This window comes from Triturus cristatus, chromosome 6, assembly GCF_964204655.1.
Source record: "Triturus cristatus chromosome 6, aTriCri1.1, whole genome shotgun sequence".
Classification (NCBI taxonomy): domain Eukaryota; kingdom Metazoa; phylum Chordata; class Amphibia; order Caudata; family Salamandridae; genus Triturus; species Triturus cristatus.
The window spans coordinates 1,709,178,976-1,709,196,002 of record NC_140589.1 but is presented as its reverse complement, the minus strand read 5'-3'; the positions used below and the strand labels follow the sequence as shown (position 1 = coordinate 1,709,196,002).

General features: G+C 44.5%; 2 protein-coding genes across 6 annotated transcripts in view; one reads left to right on the top strand and one right to left on the bottom strand.

The window, feature by feature from the left end:
• Positions 1-2,488, bottom strand: part of SPATA17 (spermatogenesis associated 17) — an 886,586-nt gene extending 884,098 nt beyond the window's left edge. The window contains exon 1 of the mRNA XM_085609390.1: positions 2,393-2,488. Coding sequence (XP_085465516.1) covers positions 2,393-2,460 — 68 coding nt within the window. The 5' untranslated portion in view covers positions 2,461-2,488. The remainder of the gene's footprint in view (positions 1-2,392) is intronic.
• A 164-nt stretch (positions 2,489-2,652) lies between these two features.
• Positions 2,653-17,027, top strand: part of GPATCH2 (G-patch domain containing 2) — a 569,031-nt gene continuing 554,656 nt past the window's right edge. For 4 of the 5 annotated variants that reach the window (XR_014963203.1, XM_085612934.1, XM_085612933.1 and 1 more), the window contains exon 1: positions 2,653-2,798. Coding sequence is in view for 4 of the 5 variants with exons in the window: in XM_085612934.1 (XP_085469060.1) it covers positions 2,692-2,798 (107 nt within the window). In the remaining variant the exon portion in view is untranslated. The remainder of the gene's footprint in view (positions 2,799-17,027) is intronic. The other variant, XM_085612932.1, reaches the window with a different exon arrangement.

Sequence of the window (17,027 nt, the reverse complement as noted above, 5' to 3'; positions counted from 1 at the left end):
TGATATAGGTAATTCTTGTTTTATGTCCCAGTTTAAGGATATGGATTCTTGCTGCAGTAAAACATGTAAATCCCACTACCTAAAAGTGCAAGTCACAACGGATCAATAGGTCCAAACCCGGAAGGGGAGAGGTAGAACTTGGAAGTGAGGATGAGCAGACAAGGGACAAAAAATCTTGGATACTTGTGATGTGTGCTCCCCTGGCACAAAAAGCACAAATAGCAGACACAAGTACCACCGATGATGGCCTCTGAGCTTTTTGCAAGTGTGCAATCCATTTGCGTGCTAGCACTCTCTACAGCAAGGCGGCATCAGAGGACCCTAGAGCCCACGGGCATTTCTCCCGGCACCCAGGCCACTGGCGGCACAAGGCGGGGTGCCCTGGTAATGGCAAGTGTTGAGGATCAGGCAAAGGAAACACTAGCACAGGGAGGAAATTGATTCCGCATGTAGCCATACCACTCAGCTGTCACTCACCTGCAGCATATCAAGCCAGCCAAACTTCAGCAAGGAATCCTTAAAGAGGATAATGTGTACAGAAGCGCTTCCCTAGGTCCCAGAATACATAGTGGGAGCTGGTGACCACGCGACACCAGGTAGATAAGGTCTCCTGGAACTGCTCTGCCAGGAAGTCTTGTGCATTTCCTCTAGACAATAACAAAGAATCAGAGATGGGAGAAAAAGCGGGGCGTTGGTGCTCACGATTTTTTTCTTTAAGGCCAAAAGCTAACCCTAACACCAGGTGCACAGGAAGTGATTGCGAACAGCCTTCCGGCTGCACTTGGTCCAAAAATCACAATCTTTAATGAAAAGCAATCGAGATAATATTTGCAAACATTGTTAACACAATCATCACAGTGAATCCCATTTTTACAGGTTCTCTGGTCTTATTTGTGTAAAGGGCCCAGTATGCACAGATACTACATCGCAAAGAAACTAAACAGATGCTGCAAAGGCCCAATATCTGGGCATGGACCTGAAGGGTAAACCATGCCTCAAGATTACAGTGGGGGAACACCCGTTTAGCAGATACACCCAGGTTGTCCCTAACATGAATAAAATGTGCAGGTTGGTGGGTCTCATGGAATTAGTTGTTCCATGCACTGAGCCAGGGAAAGAGAAAAATGAAGGAGGATTTTAGGATTAAGAAAAATGGCTGCGCGGTCAGTCAGTGACTTAAGCTCTTACACCACATCAGTAAAGACTATCCAAACCTCACAAGCCCAATGCTGCATGACCTTCATTCAACCTTTCTAATTCATATCTAACACCCTGATACACCCAAATGCCGCCTCCACTCTCCATACGCCACTCTTTCGAAGCAGCATTAACCTACTTGTCCTATATTTTTAAAAAACACTATGCTCTTAGTCCCTGTGACCTCCTCTACTGCTTAGCCATACAATTCTCCATCAGTTCCAGGCTGTTCCTATCTGTCTGTAAATGTTACCCTAACATGATACCTCACGCTATCCAAGAAAGACTTGCTTTCCTACCATCTCAGTGATCTGCAGTCAAATGTTATATTCTGTGTGCTTTGGCTCTTATTCCTCCTCTATTAATGTGACCAGACTAATCCCCACTGAAAGGAGGCCTCGTTGACCTCCTTCCTGAAAGTGGATTCCATCCAGCCCTTACTTGCCAGCGGGTCTGAGAGAAACTCACTGAAGCCACCCTTATACTTTAGACCAGCAGTAGCTTTCTGGCCATCACTGCTGTCTCGTGAACGGTACACACCTAGCCTAATTCCTACGGGAACCACTTCTGTGCCATTTTGTATTGTTTTTGCTTCCATTATTCCCTACCTCTGCTCAATGAGAGCCTTCTAGTTCTTCTCTACTGCGCTTTGCTCCTCCAGAATGATGTAGCTATCTTCTGTGTGTCTTACTGCTTCTGAGTTTCCTTAACTATCGGGCTCTGTATTTGGCACCTCTTTTCTTGTTTATTCTGGTCTTCTTATATTAGTACCCCTTGACTGGGGTTGGGCTGATGATCACGCTAGTGCATATCAGCCAAAAAAGAACCTTGTTTTTGCTCGGACCAGCCAAGTACTTGTTTAGGTCAGAGGGAAGGTTATTGGTGTTTCAGTGTGGAAATAGAATCACATTGCGTTGCTCTGGTCGGGCTTGAACTAAAGTGCCAACCCTACCACAGCATCTTTAGCTTTGCTGTACTGGCTCTAGGTTCGGGCGGCTCTCAACAGGTAAACGTTGTGTGATTCGTGAACTACTCAACTAAATACGTCTAGTTTAACTTTTCATTGACATGTATTGGAAGGAACGAATATTTTGGAGAATCATAAAAGGAAACGAGTAATTAAAAGCACAACTGAAGGTCAGAATAAGGGAACTCTTCCAGTGCGAGCTCCTACTCTGCCCCCGCGTTGTAGTACCTGTTCCTCTGATAGTATTCCTCCTTTATCTCGCGGCTCCTGCTCTGCAGCTTCACGAAGGATGCCATGTTTTGCAGCAGTAGCCGCACAAGTGTACATGCGTATCCAAGACAACCGGCACTACCATTGTGAGAAAGCACGAGGGGAGCATCGCTGGAACACAGCGCAGAACAGAGAAAGAGGGTGAATGGGAAGAGGGGAAATAAGAACTGGCGTTTTCACCTCCAGTGTTTAGTCGCAGTTTCTCATTCCTGAAGCTTCGAAGGGCGCCCTAAACCGAGACATCCCCGTCCCTCAGAATGGATCTTCCCATCTCCGTCTCTCATCCCGGAAGTGCTGGCTGTTTTGGACTTGAATTCATGTCCTGGGCTGGAGGCCTTCCTGGGACAAGTGGGGAGATCAACGGGTGAGTGCCGAAGTCGTGGGGCATCGCACGAAATTCTACAGAGGCACAAGGGGACCAAAGGGCAGGACGTGTTAAAGAATCAGAGCACATATTAGAGGGATATACTAGTATCTAAAGCAACACGAATGAGAAAGAAACAACTGAAGCATGCTTCCCATGTATGCACACGTGTTGAAGAAGGGGACGAAGAGACAGCCCACACAATGAATGGGCTGTGGGGCAGCAGAACCACTAGACACACAATAGCTCACCATTACACTGCCATAGTTCATAAGTTCTCCCAGGTCAGGCGTGCCACTTGTAAATTCGCATTAGTAATAAAACACTACAAGTCCCAGAATCCATTATAAAAGTATGAACTGTGACCTACTCTTGCCTGCTGTGGGCTAACGTGAGAACGCTGGCTGCAGAGTTAACGAATAGTACACGCATTTGAAACTCAACGCCAAGGAAAGGTGTTGTGTTCCAGCTTTCGTTCAATAAAATCCCTTTTCCCCTTTAAGCGAAAGTATCCCAAGTGTTTGTTATAAACTGCATCGTCAGGCCCAACATTCCAACGTTTTTGAGGAGGGGGCATTTCTAGTTACAAATAGTCTCCCAGACACATCAAGATTCACTGATTTGAAGTGAGACTTACAAATTTAGAAGTTGGGTTCATCTCTCATTCGAGGCAGTTAAAATGTGTCATCTGCTGGGAATTAAGAGCCAGAACATGATCTCTAAATGCATGTTCGTTGAGAGATCTGCGATGTACACAGTAGGAGCTGTAGACGTTTCAGGAAGTAAGAACACCCGCAAGGGGGTGGGTTGTTCTGCAGACTCCTTCATTTGATGGGGGTACGTAGGAATGTCGCTCCACAACATTTTATCGCCCATTTGTGTCTACCATAGTGAGACTTTGGTGTTATTTTTTTTATTAATCTTACATTAATTTTCCATTGTTTTAACGTTTACTCAATGCCACTATCTATATCTGCACTGATTTCTAAGTTTGTGTGTAATTCCTTCCTCTGATGTCATCTGTTATATAAATTAGTTCTCACTCCTAAGAATTTTCAAAACTTAAGAGTACTAGTCTCCCATTGACATTAACAAAATAGATATTCAGACAAATATATGATTAGCAATTAAAAATAGGACGGTATGAAAAGTAAATATAGTATATACCAGTGATACCATAAGAGTTCGTTTTCTCTTGTTGATATGATGTGATGCAGAATCAAACTGCTGAGTTTAGACAGCTCTATTTTGACAATGTGGCTGTCATTCACAGAGATGCATTCCTATTTGCACTCTATGGTTAACTGTGTTCATGAAGGATGCAAACTTCAGCCTTTAGCAAATGCCTTCTGTTTCAGTTTACCCGACTTGTTTTTCCTGGAGGGCCCATTGCTTAAACAACTCTCATAGCTGCACTTCCTTATATGTTGACTGTACTGGCAGGCTGATATTGGAACTAAAAATAGACTCGGCACCAACAATTCGTAAATCCTACTTTTCCTGACTTTTTGTTAAACATTGCTTTGTTATTATCACCAGATTAATTTTGGGGCCATTGACACTGGTCAATACTTTTAGAGCTCTTGACGCTTATCTTCAAGTCTATAAATATCCTTCTCATCATCAGGTTTCTGAATCTGCTACTTACCCATAGGTCCTTAGCTTGTGAAAACTCTCAGATTCCTGAATGCGCTGTCCGCCATCATTCACAAAACTCTTGCTCGTTGTTAGTTATCTTCATTTCCCACTGACCAACGTGCTCACCCTCTGGTCTTGAGACATCTGTTCACCATCAGGAACCCACGAAATATCCTCACACTTGATTCCCTGAGGCATCCGCTTATGCTCAAGTCCCACAGGCTCCCACTCACTCTCAGGTTCCTAGCCAGAGCTCTGGATAACCCTCAGCATTTCAAGGCTTCTTCTTCTTCCCTCAGTTTTCCAAGGCTCGTGCTACACTCAGGCCTTTAAAAGCCCCTACTCAACCTCCGTCCCCACAAGCCCCTAGTCACCTTCTGTTCCTTGAGACTCCTCCTCACTCGCAGTTCTCTGGAGCTCCTGTTAACCATCATTTACTGGAGGTTCCATCTCACTCATAGATCCTAATTTCTTCTGCTCACTTTCTCAGATGCTCGGATGACCCTCAGTTCTATAAGATTCCTGCTAACCCTCATGTCCCCAGAGGCTTCTTCTCATTGAAGGGCTGAGCCATTTGAGCACAGCTCAGGTGTAGGTCAGGACTGAAGAGCGTTGGGTAATCAGTTTGCATATGTTGTGTATTGAGGTGGACTGACACAGCTGTGTGCGCACAGGAGCATGTTCAAATCATGAGTGACAAATAAGGGCAGCAATGGGTGTGTACAAAGCAAGTGGATGTCAGTACTGAAAAGCACTGGTAGAGCTGCGATTCCACATCTTTACATGCAGAGCAGGTTGGAGGTACACTGCAGAAATGTGCATTCACAGGGCTTGTGGAGGCCCAGATTGAGTAGGAGTGGTGGAGCTGTATGCGCACAATGTGTGTTTAGGTCAAGGTACGTTTTCACAGCTATATGTGCATAGACTCAATATGTGCAGATAACATGTAGTTGTAGTCATTTATAATTAGGGCTCCCTGTATTCCGTTTTTACTGATTTTTACAGATAAATACAGACAGAAAACATTTATTTTCTTGTCTGTAGTTATTTTTAAATGTGGATAAAAACGGAAAATAGGTTGCTTTTTCAGTAATTCTAAATACTGTCTGCCATGCCTGCCAGGCCAATAGCTGGTTGGATTGATAGGTAAGAGGGTTAAAAAAGAAAGGACTTTTAGTAATGAGGCTTTACCAGCAGGAGATATGCACAAGGTTGATACTGAAATTTGCATATTTTCAAATCAGTGCATTGATTTATCTTCTGTGGGTGTTCACAGAATTGAAACTTGGCAGGCCTTCAAGCATGAGTGCATATTTATTGGCTAAATAAATGTGGAAATATACTAATTACCACTTCATTTTTCCACAAAACCCCAAATAAATATGGATAAATACAGATAAAATTAGCAAAAAATAAATATGGATAAATACAGACGGAAATGTCAAGAAAATAAATAGCATAAACCGAGAGCCCTATTTATAATGTATACTGAATTAATAATTGACTGTTGTGGTCATTTCAGACCGCACCACCTCCACAAGCGCCGGTGTTGACAATAAAGTGCTGGTGTCAAGCACCGAAACCAAAGGCTCAAATTAAGCATTGTTCTCTGGTGACAAGCTGCACTCTATAAATCTTATTTTTGAAGAGTGAAACTAGGAGTCCCAAACTGCAAGATGCTTTTGGTTAAAAAGTTCAAACTGGCTGGCTTAATGTGTCATACATGAAATCAGGAATGAAAAGCTACAGGCAGGGTGTGACCTTTTCCCAAAGAGCGAGATACCATTTAATAGGGAATGAGAAGTTGTTCGATGGCAAGTCAGAGCTTGCTTTTTGCTCCACCTCTCTCTGTGTGAGCCGAGGTCTACATCACCTTTCAACTTCCTCAAAGCTCCAGCCAGCCCCCACCCACCAAGGGGCAGCCATCTGTGTCAGCCACCCTTTAAAGCGTAGAAAGATGTATGGTTCTGTGACACCACCACGGCCCGACAGAGTATCATAATGATTCTGATCAGTTGCAGGGGCTGCACTCTAGGGGGGCAGGAGTGAGCTGTGGCTGCATGGTCTCTGTGAATGGGTCTGGGAAATGACATATGGCCCTTGCCATGATAGAGAAAGTTGTTTTGGGACTTACTGGCCTCCTTTCGTTTCAAGTGAATGGGTGTTGCTTGAGATGCTAAGCAGCAGTAGCTCAACCAGGCCTCATTATTATAGCGAGAGGGGCAAGAGGTGCAGAATGCCATGAAAGTAGGACAAGGACACCTCTTTCTGTGGCACCTGTGGCGAGGGGGGTCATTGTCATTATTATTTTCATGACAATTAACTCGACTGGATTCCAGTGGTGTCACAAACACCATCCACTGCTTTATTTTGCGTGGCCCCATCACCCTGTGCTGGCTCAACCTCGGTTGAATTATCCCAGACTTATGGGCCTGCAAAAATTCTATAGTTAAAACAAGCATTGACAAAAGCAATAGGTCGCCCTTTGGACGTGCTGGCTTTTCAATTGCTTATTAGTGATGCTGAACATAATCGGTAAAAAGCAATGCTTTTTGCCAGTGCTGTTTAGTATCAGCAAAAATATAAAAATTAGCAAAAATATGGCTGCTGTTTGCGGTCGCATCATTCTGCAGGTGCACACATTCGTCATTGTGAATGTGTGTGCCCACAAAATGATGCAGACGTCATTTTCTTTTATTTTTATTGACCAATCTAAGATGGAGGTAATAATAAAAAAAAAAAAATGAAAGTCCGAGAAAAATGTGTTTGTAGTGTGCCGGCAGCAATTTGCTTTGCTTAAAATATATTTTAAAACAAGAATGGCTGAGTTGGGAATAATGGAGGAGCGGTTGAGGAGAGCAACAGGGAGTGAGCAGCTTGGGGCTTGGAATGAAGCACACGAAGGAGACAGCAACACAGTGCACGGGGGGAAAGTCCATGGGAGAAAGAGCAAGCAGCCCCTAGAGAGCGCAAACGGAGCACAGGGATGAGTATTTTGGGTGTAGGAGAGGAGAGAAGCACTAGAGGAAGAGCTGGAAAACACATGCACTCTGATAGAGTGCTTAACCAAACAGAAAGAAGTAGCTCACTAAAAGTTAACACTGGAAGGGTACAAGTCAGCCAGTCATACGGATGGCAAACGCGCCCCAGAGGAGAGACTAACAAAGGATAGACAAGGAAAGCCTTCATATAAGAAGCAAGCCCATGAGAGTGACAGTAAAGCATCCCAATGGTAAGCAATAGGTAGGATATCAGCCCCTGTATGTTTTTGCTAAGCCCACATTAGGTCTTTCACAACCAGTCAGCTTGCACTTTCTGTTAGGCTCAACCTAAAAATGGCACAAAGCTTGGGAGAATATTCGCACAGTCAGTCTGAACCAGTGTACTTCTACATTCCACATGTCAAAACCTGTCCAAAATAATAGAAATTAAGCATTTGAGCAACTGCCATTAATAATGCTTTTGTGCTGAGCTCTCGCAGAGCTGCAATATAGTGTATCTCAGAAAAAGGCGGTCCGGATAGTCTCTGTGAAATCATGTTGGCTCATCTATTGGTAACTCAGACCGAGCTTGATATTTCACCCCAGTATCAATCATTCAAAATGCAATTAAAAGTTAAAGAATTTAGGTTCCAGACAAAAGTTAATATGCAAATAGTTAAAATGTTTTGACTCCCTCTTCAAAATGACAAGAGGCTTCTGCCTCTGGAGTGACCTCCCCATACATATCTGCAGCACCCCTAACCTCACAAACTTTGGGTCAAAGCTACAGTCACTTACTGTGACAAGCCTACATATCCCACCCGCCATATAGTTACCTCTAAAACTTTGTCCTATGTAACCAGCTCTTCGAAATGTGAAATCATAAGAAGCCTGTATAACATGGTCGCGCTTGCATGAGGCAAAATGATGGTTGCGCTTGCATGAGGCAAAATGATGGTTGCGCTTGCATGAGGCAAAATGATCAGAAGAATATTAAATATTTAACTGCATGACTAATGTATGACTCTCACTTGAGTGTCTACAAGCGGTTACGTTGTGCAATCAGAGCTATATACAACATAATAACGTAAGAGTAGGTCTGAAGGAAATTAATTGAAATAGCTGTAACCATCTTCATTTAAACTCGGTAGGGCTCCAGTTTATCTCGGCAGTCATTGGGTTATTATAGCCGGTTATGACCGAAAGTACATTTTAAGGAAAATTCTCAAAGCCTCCATTACTAGTTTTCTGATGAGTTGTCCCCGATGGGAACACTACTCAAGGCAACACTCAGGCTTCCGGTGCTTCGTGCTTTTTGACCTGAAATGCTTGGGTCTGGAAACACCAGACCGAATTTACTACGGATCTGCTCCTCAAAAACTGAGGCAGGAGGTGCTGGGCAGAGGCACAACCCAACTCCCACCTGCCTTGTTAGGCACCACAGGGAATCGGATACATCTACCCTCAGACAGCCTGCAGACTCCCCACTGCACCTCCCCCAGCCCCAATCCCCTTTAGCATCCCCCCCATGAAATTTACCGTGTGCAAAAAGCAGGTGGTAAATATCTGCGTTAATCTTCACTGAAGCAAGGGACACCTGTGCCAAATAACTCAGTAATTCTGCGTTCAGAAGGGTGTTCCTGGTTCCCTCAGCTTGTGATCCCTGTTCTCTCACAGTTACATACCGGCCAGAAATGGTCAATCCAGTCCCACTGCATCGTTGCAGAGATAACGAGGCAATCACAATGCAGTTCGTTATGAAATGAAATCAATGGGCAGGTCGGACCACTGTTAGACGTGGTCAGCTTTAGGAACAGTTGAAAAAGTTGTCTTCAGTCCATCAGGATTGCCTGGAGATCAGATCAGGAAACTTGGAGGCAGCTGATGTAAGCGCTATCCAGGGCTGGAGTGGCCGTAGGGGGGGGCACCAGGTGTTTCCCGGCAGGATGGAAGGGTGAGGGCCGGTTTTGGAGCGGTAGGGACGGATTTTGTTACTGGGGGCCGGTTCTGCAGCAGTGCTGCAATATCTCTCCCCTGGTAACAAAAGCAGCAGTGCGCGGGCCCGGTTTAGTGAGGCAGTGGTGCTTCACAGGTGCACGCCGCCCCCTCCTTGATGGTTCGATAAAACTGCCAGGACTGATTTGTGTTCTCAGTAGCCCCTGGTGCTATCCCATGTGACTCCACAGTATGGGATCAGCTTGGTGGACAGGATGTTTTACCTGATTGCAGTGTCTCTCCTCTGTCGTCCCTTCGTTGTCTCTCCCGGCCAGAAGAGGAAGCAACAAGCTCCCCATAGCCAGTCACAGCACTGCAATGCAGCATTGTGATTGATCTGAGCTCCGTGGTTCGGCGCTCAGACAGGCAGTGGTAGCCTGGGCATTATCTCCATCTAGGCTGTACTGCAGCCTGGGAGGTGAACATGCAAAGTGCACATGGCTGTTTGGCCGGCCAAACAGTCATGCGCACTTGGAGTGGGCAAACTACTGCTCCTGTGTAAGCAGCCCAGCCCCGTACCGCCTGCAAAGCTGCTGCAGCAGTAAAACATAATATGATAATAATATCGAGTTATTATCATTTTATGTTTCCTTTATTTCACTGCTGCAAAGCAGTGGGGCGACTCTCCTCCGCCTTAGCACAGGAGCTGCCACTGCTTTGTTTCCATCTTTCTCTTCCTTCTTCCTACCTTTTGTACTTTTCTCGCTCTTGTTCTGGGTCAGAGTCTGATAAGAAAAACATAAGTGCCTGTCCCCCGAAAGGAGTGCTGATGGGCCACACCTGCAACCACCAGCTTAAATTAATCACTCATCCTGCTAGGGTACTCAGCAAGCAAAAACACGGATTTAATTATATATATATACATATATATATATGTGATCAAGGCAGCGTCCTGCTGTCGAAACGCGTCATGCCGAGCACTTGCTGTTTGTTATGTAGCTGTTTGTGGATGAAATAAACCTGCACATTCAACCTCAAAAGGCATTTTGTGGTCCGTACCTGGTTAAATGCTGTGAGAAGCGTGTCAGGACTGTGTATTTTCATACATATATATATATATATATTCACTTTAAAAACCATAGGTTTCACACATGTTATAGTTAGGTGGATATTTCACTCGTAAAAAACCAATGAAATTCCACCGTTATAGTTAGTTGACATCATCCTTGTGATAGAGTGGCGGTCGCGTGAGTTATAGTTATCTCAACTAACTATAACGGGGGAATTTCATTGGTTTTTTATGAGTGAAATGTCCAGCTAACTATACCATGTGTGAAACCTATGGTTTTTTAAGTGAATTTGCAAGGTTTTTTAAATGCTAATTCCTAACTATAACGTGTGTGAAACCTATGGTTTTTTCAGTGAATTTGTACGGTTTTTTAAATGCTAAGTTATGTATATATTATAATTTTTTTTTTATATTTATTTTTCAATAAACTACTTATTAAATTTTTAATTTTATTTTTATGGTTTTTCACCGTGCGCGCACCGTGCGCGCACCTCCGCGATTTTGTCTGCCTTCGGGGTCCTTCAGGGACCCCCTGACCAAGGCTAGGGGGTCAGGAACTCTCTACCCTGCCCCCTTTTCACGTTCGCCACCTTCCTTTTCCACTCTCGCACTGAAAAAAACCAAAATGGCGGCCGACACTTCCTGATTTCGACCGATTCGAACGTTGACTGACATCGAACAACCAATCAGAATACGCTCGCGCACGTTAGGGTGCTTGCACGGCGCGTGCACGGTGCGCGCACGGTGCGCAGCTATAGATATGTATGCGCTTTTAACTGCAATTTTCTCAGGAACTACTGAGCAGATTGACTCCATATATGCAAAAGGCACATCCCTGACCTGAGGACTACCTCTCTGCCAAATTTCAAGTAATTCTGTTCAGCCGTTCGGGCTGTACCTTCGACTAAAGGTCCTATGGGAAAATGCATGGGGAAAACGCGTTTTGGGACCCCCCTTTTTGCTCGGCCCCCGCTTGACAAATCCCCCCGAGACTTTCAGGGTAGGAGCTGAGCGGAGCGCCCCATTAGTTTTGAAAATTTCGCGAAGATTCGTCAACCGGCGCCAAAGTTATTCAAAATAGAATTTTGAGATTTCCTATGGAAACACGGTCCTAATTATAACTATCTACTGGCGACCGCCAGTAGATAATATAACGCGATCTATAAATGCATCAGAGTATTATACTATTATTCTGCGTAAATCTGTAACTATATACACTTGTTGTGTTTTGTAATTTATTTGTGGTCCTCTGTATATTCAATATACTCACAGTTTACCCCTGTTTGGAATACCTTATTTGCATTTATGTTGTGGTATCAACAACAGTTTACAATATGTTTCTTTTGGATCTCAAGTATTTATAGTTTTTTGTTTTTCATTTTGGAAGGTGCTGTTTTATTGCAAACGCACTGTAAAGAAATATTTGGTATTTCCTGTATGTCGTTTGTTGAAATAGAGGGTTGCTGTAACAACCAAGGTAGTTTGTGCCACACATATGTAAATAAAAGCAAACACTGTAGAGGGACCAGATGTAGTGAACAAGGCGGTTCTATCCATCGAAACGCGTCTGGGCAATCCTTTGGAATAATCATTTCTCTTTGAAATACTGTCGCACGGTGTCAGCGCCTGTTTTTGCATACCTTGAATCAGGATTGGTTATATATATATATATATATATATATATATATAATATATATATATATTTTATTTTTTACAAAGAACATTTTTTATTGAAGTAGTTAAAAGAAATGTGACAGTTTGTAATCATGTAGGGAAATATGTCACTATGTCACCCAATTGGTGCAGGTTTCAAATCAGATTGTACACAAATACCCAGATTTCCGTAAGGTGGTATCCATCTTCGTTTTAGTTTCCAGTGCGGCATGGCCACATCTCATTTGACTTGCATTGTGGCTTCTCAGTTTCCCTGCAACACTCCATTCCTAAATCAACATGACTCTATCCTAACTTCCCGGAAGTTCTTCTCTGTCTTGATTGGCTCACATCTAACCACTATTCCACTTGTGAGCCAGGGATGCGGTTCTGTCTTTTCCGCTTTGCCGATGCCCTTGGTGTGTTGCTGGTTCACCACTGACCAGGCCATAACTAGGGCCACAGCGAAAATAATTTTGCAGCAGCAGTGGCATTTTGTGCGTAAATATGAATTTCTGCACTTTCGACATTTTCTATAATGTACTGCATAACGTTAAGATTTTAACGAAGAAATTGTAACTCAAACAGATGAAAAGATATTAAAATTGCTGCACACGGTGCACTGACAAGCCAGACTCTTTATGAAAAAGTTTATTGGTCATGATCACTTTCAGTAGTTGATTGCCCTGATATTGTAAGCACCCCGGTTTGATGGATTGGGGAAAGGTTTTATTTTATGCCGCATGGAACAACACATTCAGTGCTTAAATGTAATTCAAGCACTTTGGATAAAATGATTTCTTTTTTGTCATAATTTTTTCAAATGTCAATATTAAAAAGAAATACATGTTTACAGTTATTGTTCTCAAAGCTGTTTTGTTATTCGATCACAGGCCCTCAGAATTCAGAAAAATCAAAATATGTTGGCTCTCCTTGTAAGATATAGATTTATTGTATAATGCTAATCTCCTACACTGTACACCCTCCTGGGATCTCACCTGCTCCCCCACCTTCATTGTATCTGGTTAGAGTAATTGTATGACTGTATAATCTCAATAGGATATAAAACCCTCAGTAGAGTGGTGTAGTATTCTTTAAAATTGGAATTGCTTGTTGTGGTAATATAACATCTTCTGGTACTTAAGTTGGATGAAAGACTAATGATGGCGCAAGGGAAATGACAGTGGTGTGTGTCTGTGAGAACATCTTATAGCCAGCCGCCCTCTTGTGCTTTTGAAGGCTAGCTGTAGAAGTCCTACCTGGATGTAGTTAGCCTTTTCACTGCAAGTAACGGAACTAAGGGCCTAATGTATCAAAGGGTTTTACCCATTCCGTGCCTATGCGTTGGTTCATAAGGGTATTAGCCCTAATCTAAAACTGTGTAAGGGTGGGTGTTCATAACTTTATTTTAAACTTCCATCCATGTTACTGCATTTGATATGGCACTGGGTGGCTCCGACACATTCATCCGGACAAATGTAGCGTAACAGGTGTTTAACATTTACACCTATCGTGCAGCATGCATTGCTCAGTGGATCTTGAACCTATGTGGACTAGGTCAGTCATACCGGGAAAATAGACAAGGGTCTCACTGAACTTCCGCGGGATAATTCAAATGACAGCAATCACTATTGTCACTGCTTGAGACCTGATATATATTTTTTTTTCTCTGAAAAAACTAAATGTTAAGGTAATTTTATAGTTACAAGAATATGTCCGTGATAACATTATTGTTTTGAACAATAAAAAAAACAGAAATTCACGATATAGTTAGTAGCACTAACTATAACTTGCCACCATGCACTGCTTATGACGTCACATAAAACATCACGCATGACATGTTCTATGGCATCTCAAATGACATCACTGATGACATCCTCTTATGCGTGTGTTAGTTTGTTTTATAGTTCACACAGTAGCGGGCAACTACTAAATTGCTTTTCTACCTCATTTTGTACAGCCTGTTTCCAGATAATCGGCGTGTTTACAAAACTCATGTGCTCCTAATGCACCATAGGTGTGAAGAGGTACTGAACATGTGATAAATCTTTGTATTGAAGAGTAACTGTGTGTGCAGTTGACAGTTGACAACTTGTGTTCTTTATGTTCCACACAAGCGTTTTGGTACTGCAAAGTAAGTTTCCAGCAGGGCAAAGTTTATATGTACTACATAGTAAGTAATGTAAGCAGCCTTGAGTTATTAGAATCGTCTCCACATGAAATTTTTCCATAACATAGAAGACTGTGTGCAGCAGGTACTAAACTATGACATGTGCTTGTTTTTCTTCAGAAGATGGGCTATCTGTAAAGTTTTCACCACAGTATGAAGGCTGCAGGTAGTATGATCTTTAGCACCTTCAGATCTGGTTGTTTTAAATGAATGGTCGCTCTTTGGACACATTTTCCGTAGATTGTACACAGAGATACTTTTTAATACTCTTTGGTGTATTTCTCATGAGGGTGTCACTGTCTGCAAACAGTGCAGTACAGAGTAAACTCTCTTAATAGAGTAAACACTTTTAACAATACCCACTTTTCTACTCCTATCCACTTCATTTCTCAATCTAGGTTCAGTGAACATCAGGGGTTTGACACTGGTAAAGAGTGTCCATAGTAGGACATTAGTTACATATCTTGGTTTTTCCTGAACAGTTCTATACAGATTGAACACCGTATGCTCGATAGTTGACCCTTTCATCTGTGCTTCATAGTCAACATTACGTGCCTACCTGTGAAGTGTATGGTATAGGGTCAATGTGGCAAATAACATGCTTGCTTTATATATGGGGTCATATGTATGATAGCAGTAAAGACGCTTCATATTATTCTATGCTATTTTGCACTTTCATAACTCTATTGTTATTCCCCTTTATAGAGCAATGTGTACAACAATGATATTTGAAATGCCATTAGTTAAGTCATAAATGATGTCATAGAACATGTCATGAGTAGTGTGATATGAGAGACCTGAAGCAGTGTATGGCTGGGGCGCAGGTTATAGTTAGCTTTCCTCAATTTCTGTGGTTTTTTTTGTTCAAAATGTTAGTATTCTCACTAACATATTCAACTAACCAGAGCGTTACTTTAACCTTTTGTTTTTTCAGTGAATTTCTGAGGTTAAAAACAACCAGATCCTTTTACCACACCTACCTATAACGGTACTTTAACCTTTGGTTCCTTCAGCGAATTTCTAGGGCTTTTATTTTTAACGTAAAGTAATACTTAATTACCATGAGTTAATGCAACCCATAGCTGCGCACAGTATTTGGCCATGCACAGATGGGGGCTGACTGCAGGGCTGTTTCTTTTTTTATTATTAAAGGGGAGGGAGGGCCTGCAGTCAACATCCCCCCATGCAGCCAACACCTCCCCCATATAGCCAACCCCATGCTGTGCATGGCCTTCCGTTGTGCGCTGTGGGGAGTTGGCCATAGCGGCCCCCTCCCCAAACCATTATCGGCCCTGAGGAACCCATCCCCCAGGGCTTCTTCTTTAAATAAAGGGGACACACAGACCCCCTTCCCAAGCAGTGTTACGTTCTGGGGATCCCATCCCCCAGGGCCACTCTCTTAAATAAAGTGTAGGTGGCGTGTGTAGCCCCCTGCCCCGTGATGATTTCGGCCCCTGGGTCCCCGGAGCCCGGCACAATTTTTATAGGGAGGGTGGGCACGCTGCCCCTCTCCTAGGCCTGATTTTGGCCCTTGGGATTCCATCCCCGAGGCCCAGTGCAATTTTTAAGGGGGGGTGGGGGGGGGGGGGTACTTGGTCCCCTCTCCCTGAGCCGATTTTGGCCCCAGGGACCCCATCCCACTGGGTCCTGGCGCATTTTACAGGAGGAGGGGGAGCACACCTCCCGCCTCCGTGGGCCAATTTCCGCCTCTGGGACCCCATCCCCTGGGGCCCGGCTTTATTATTGGGTTAGAGGGGCACATGACACCACTTCGCAGGCCGATTTCGGCCCCGGGGAACCCATCCCTCTAGGCCTATTGTGCTTATTTGGTTGTTTGCAGGAGGGGGCACCCTACTCCCCTCTTCAGACCAATTCCGGCTCCAGGGACCCCATCCCCCTGGGCCCAATGTGCTTTTTTGGGAGGGGGGAATCCTGCCCCCCTCCCCGGGCCAATTTTGGCACCTGGTGAGCCTATCCTTTGGGCCCAGCGCAGTTGCTGGGGGAGAGGGGCACGCGGTCCGGCAACTGGGCCGATTTTGGGCCTGGGGACCCCATCCCCTGGGCCCGGCAGCATTTTTAGGAGGGCCATGTGTGGTCCCCTCCCTGGGCCAATTTTGACGTTGGGGACCCCATCCCCCGAAGCCAGCACCATTTTTAGGTGGGGTAGGGGGCATGAGGCCCCCCTTCTCGGGCCGATTATGGCCCCACGGCCCCAGCCCTCGGGCCCTGTACTATTTTGAAAGGGGATGGGGGCACACAGCGCCCCTCACCGGGCCGATTCTGACCCATGTAGCCCATCCTCTGGGGCCCTGCACAATTTTAAAGGGAGAGGGGTGCACACAGCCCCCCTTCATAGGCATTTTCTGGCCCCATTGACCCCAGGGCCCGGTGCAGCCAAAGGTGGGTGCCCTTGTGCCCACCCAGGGCACACACTACACTGTCTTTGGTGGCCGTGGGGGGAGCCCCCCAGGCCCCCTGCGGCCTCAGCCAGCTTCCCATATCTAGCGGGAGCCACCATTGCTCCTGCCCGCAAATGAGAGCAATATTTAGATCTGTTTCCGTGTCCACATCATTGCGAGCAGGGAAACAGATCTAAAGTCTGCTCCAAGCGGGCAAAAACATTTTTTAAGCTCCCGCCAGCTGGGAGCAGACTTTGTGTTTATTCCGCAAACACTGGTTTCATTGCCCACGCCGCTGCTGGCAGGAAAAAAACTAGGCACCCCAAACAAATTGTTTTTAGCCCCAGGGGGTGGGCTCCCCGAGACCTCTGAAGGTTCGGGGAT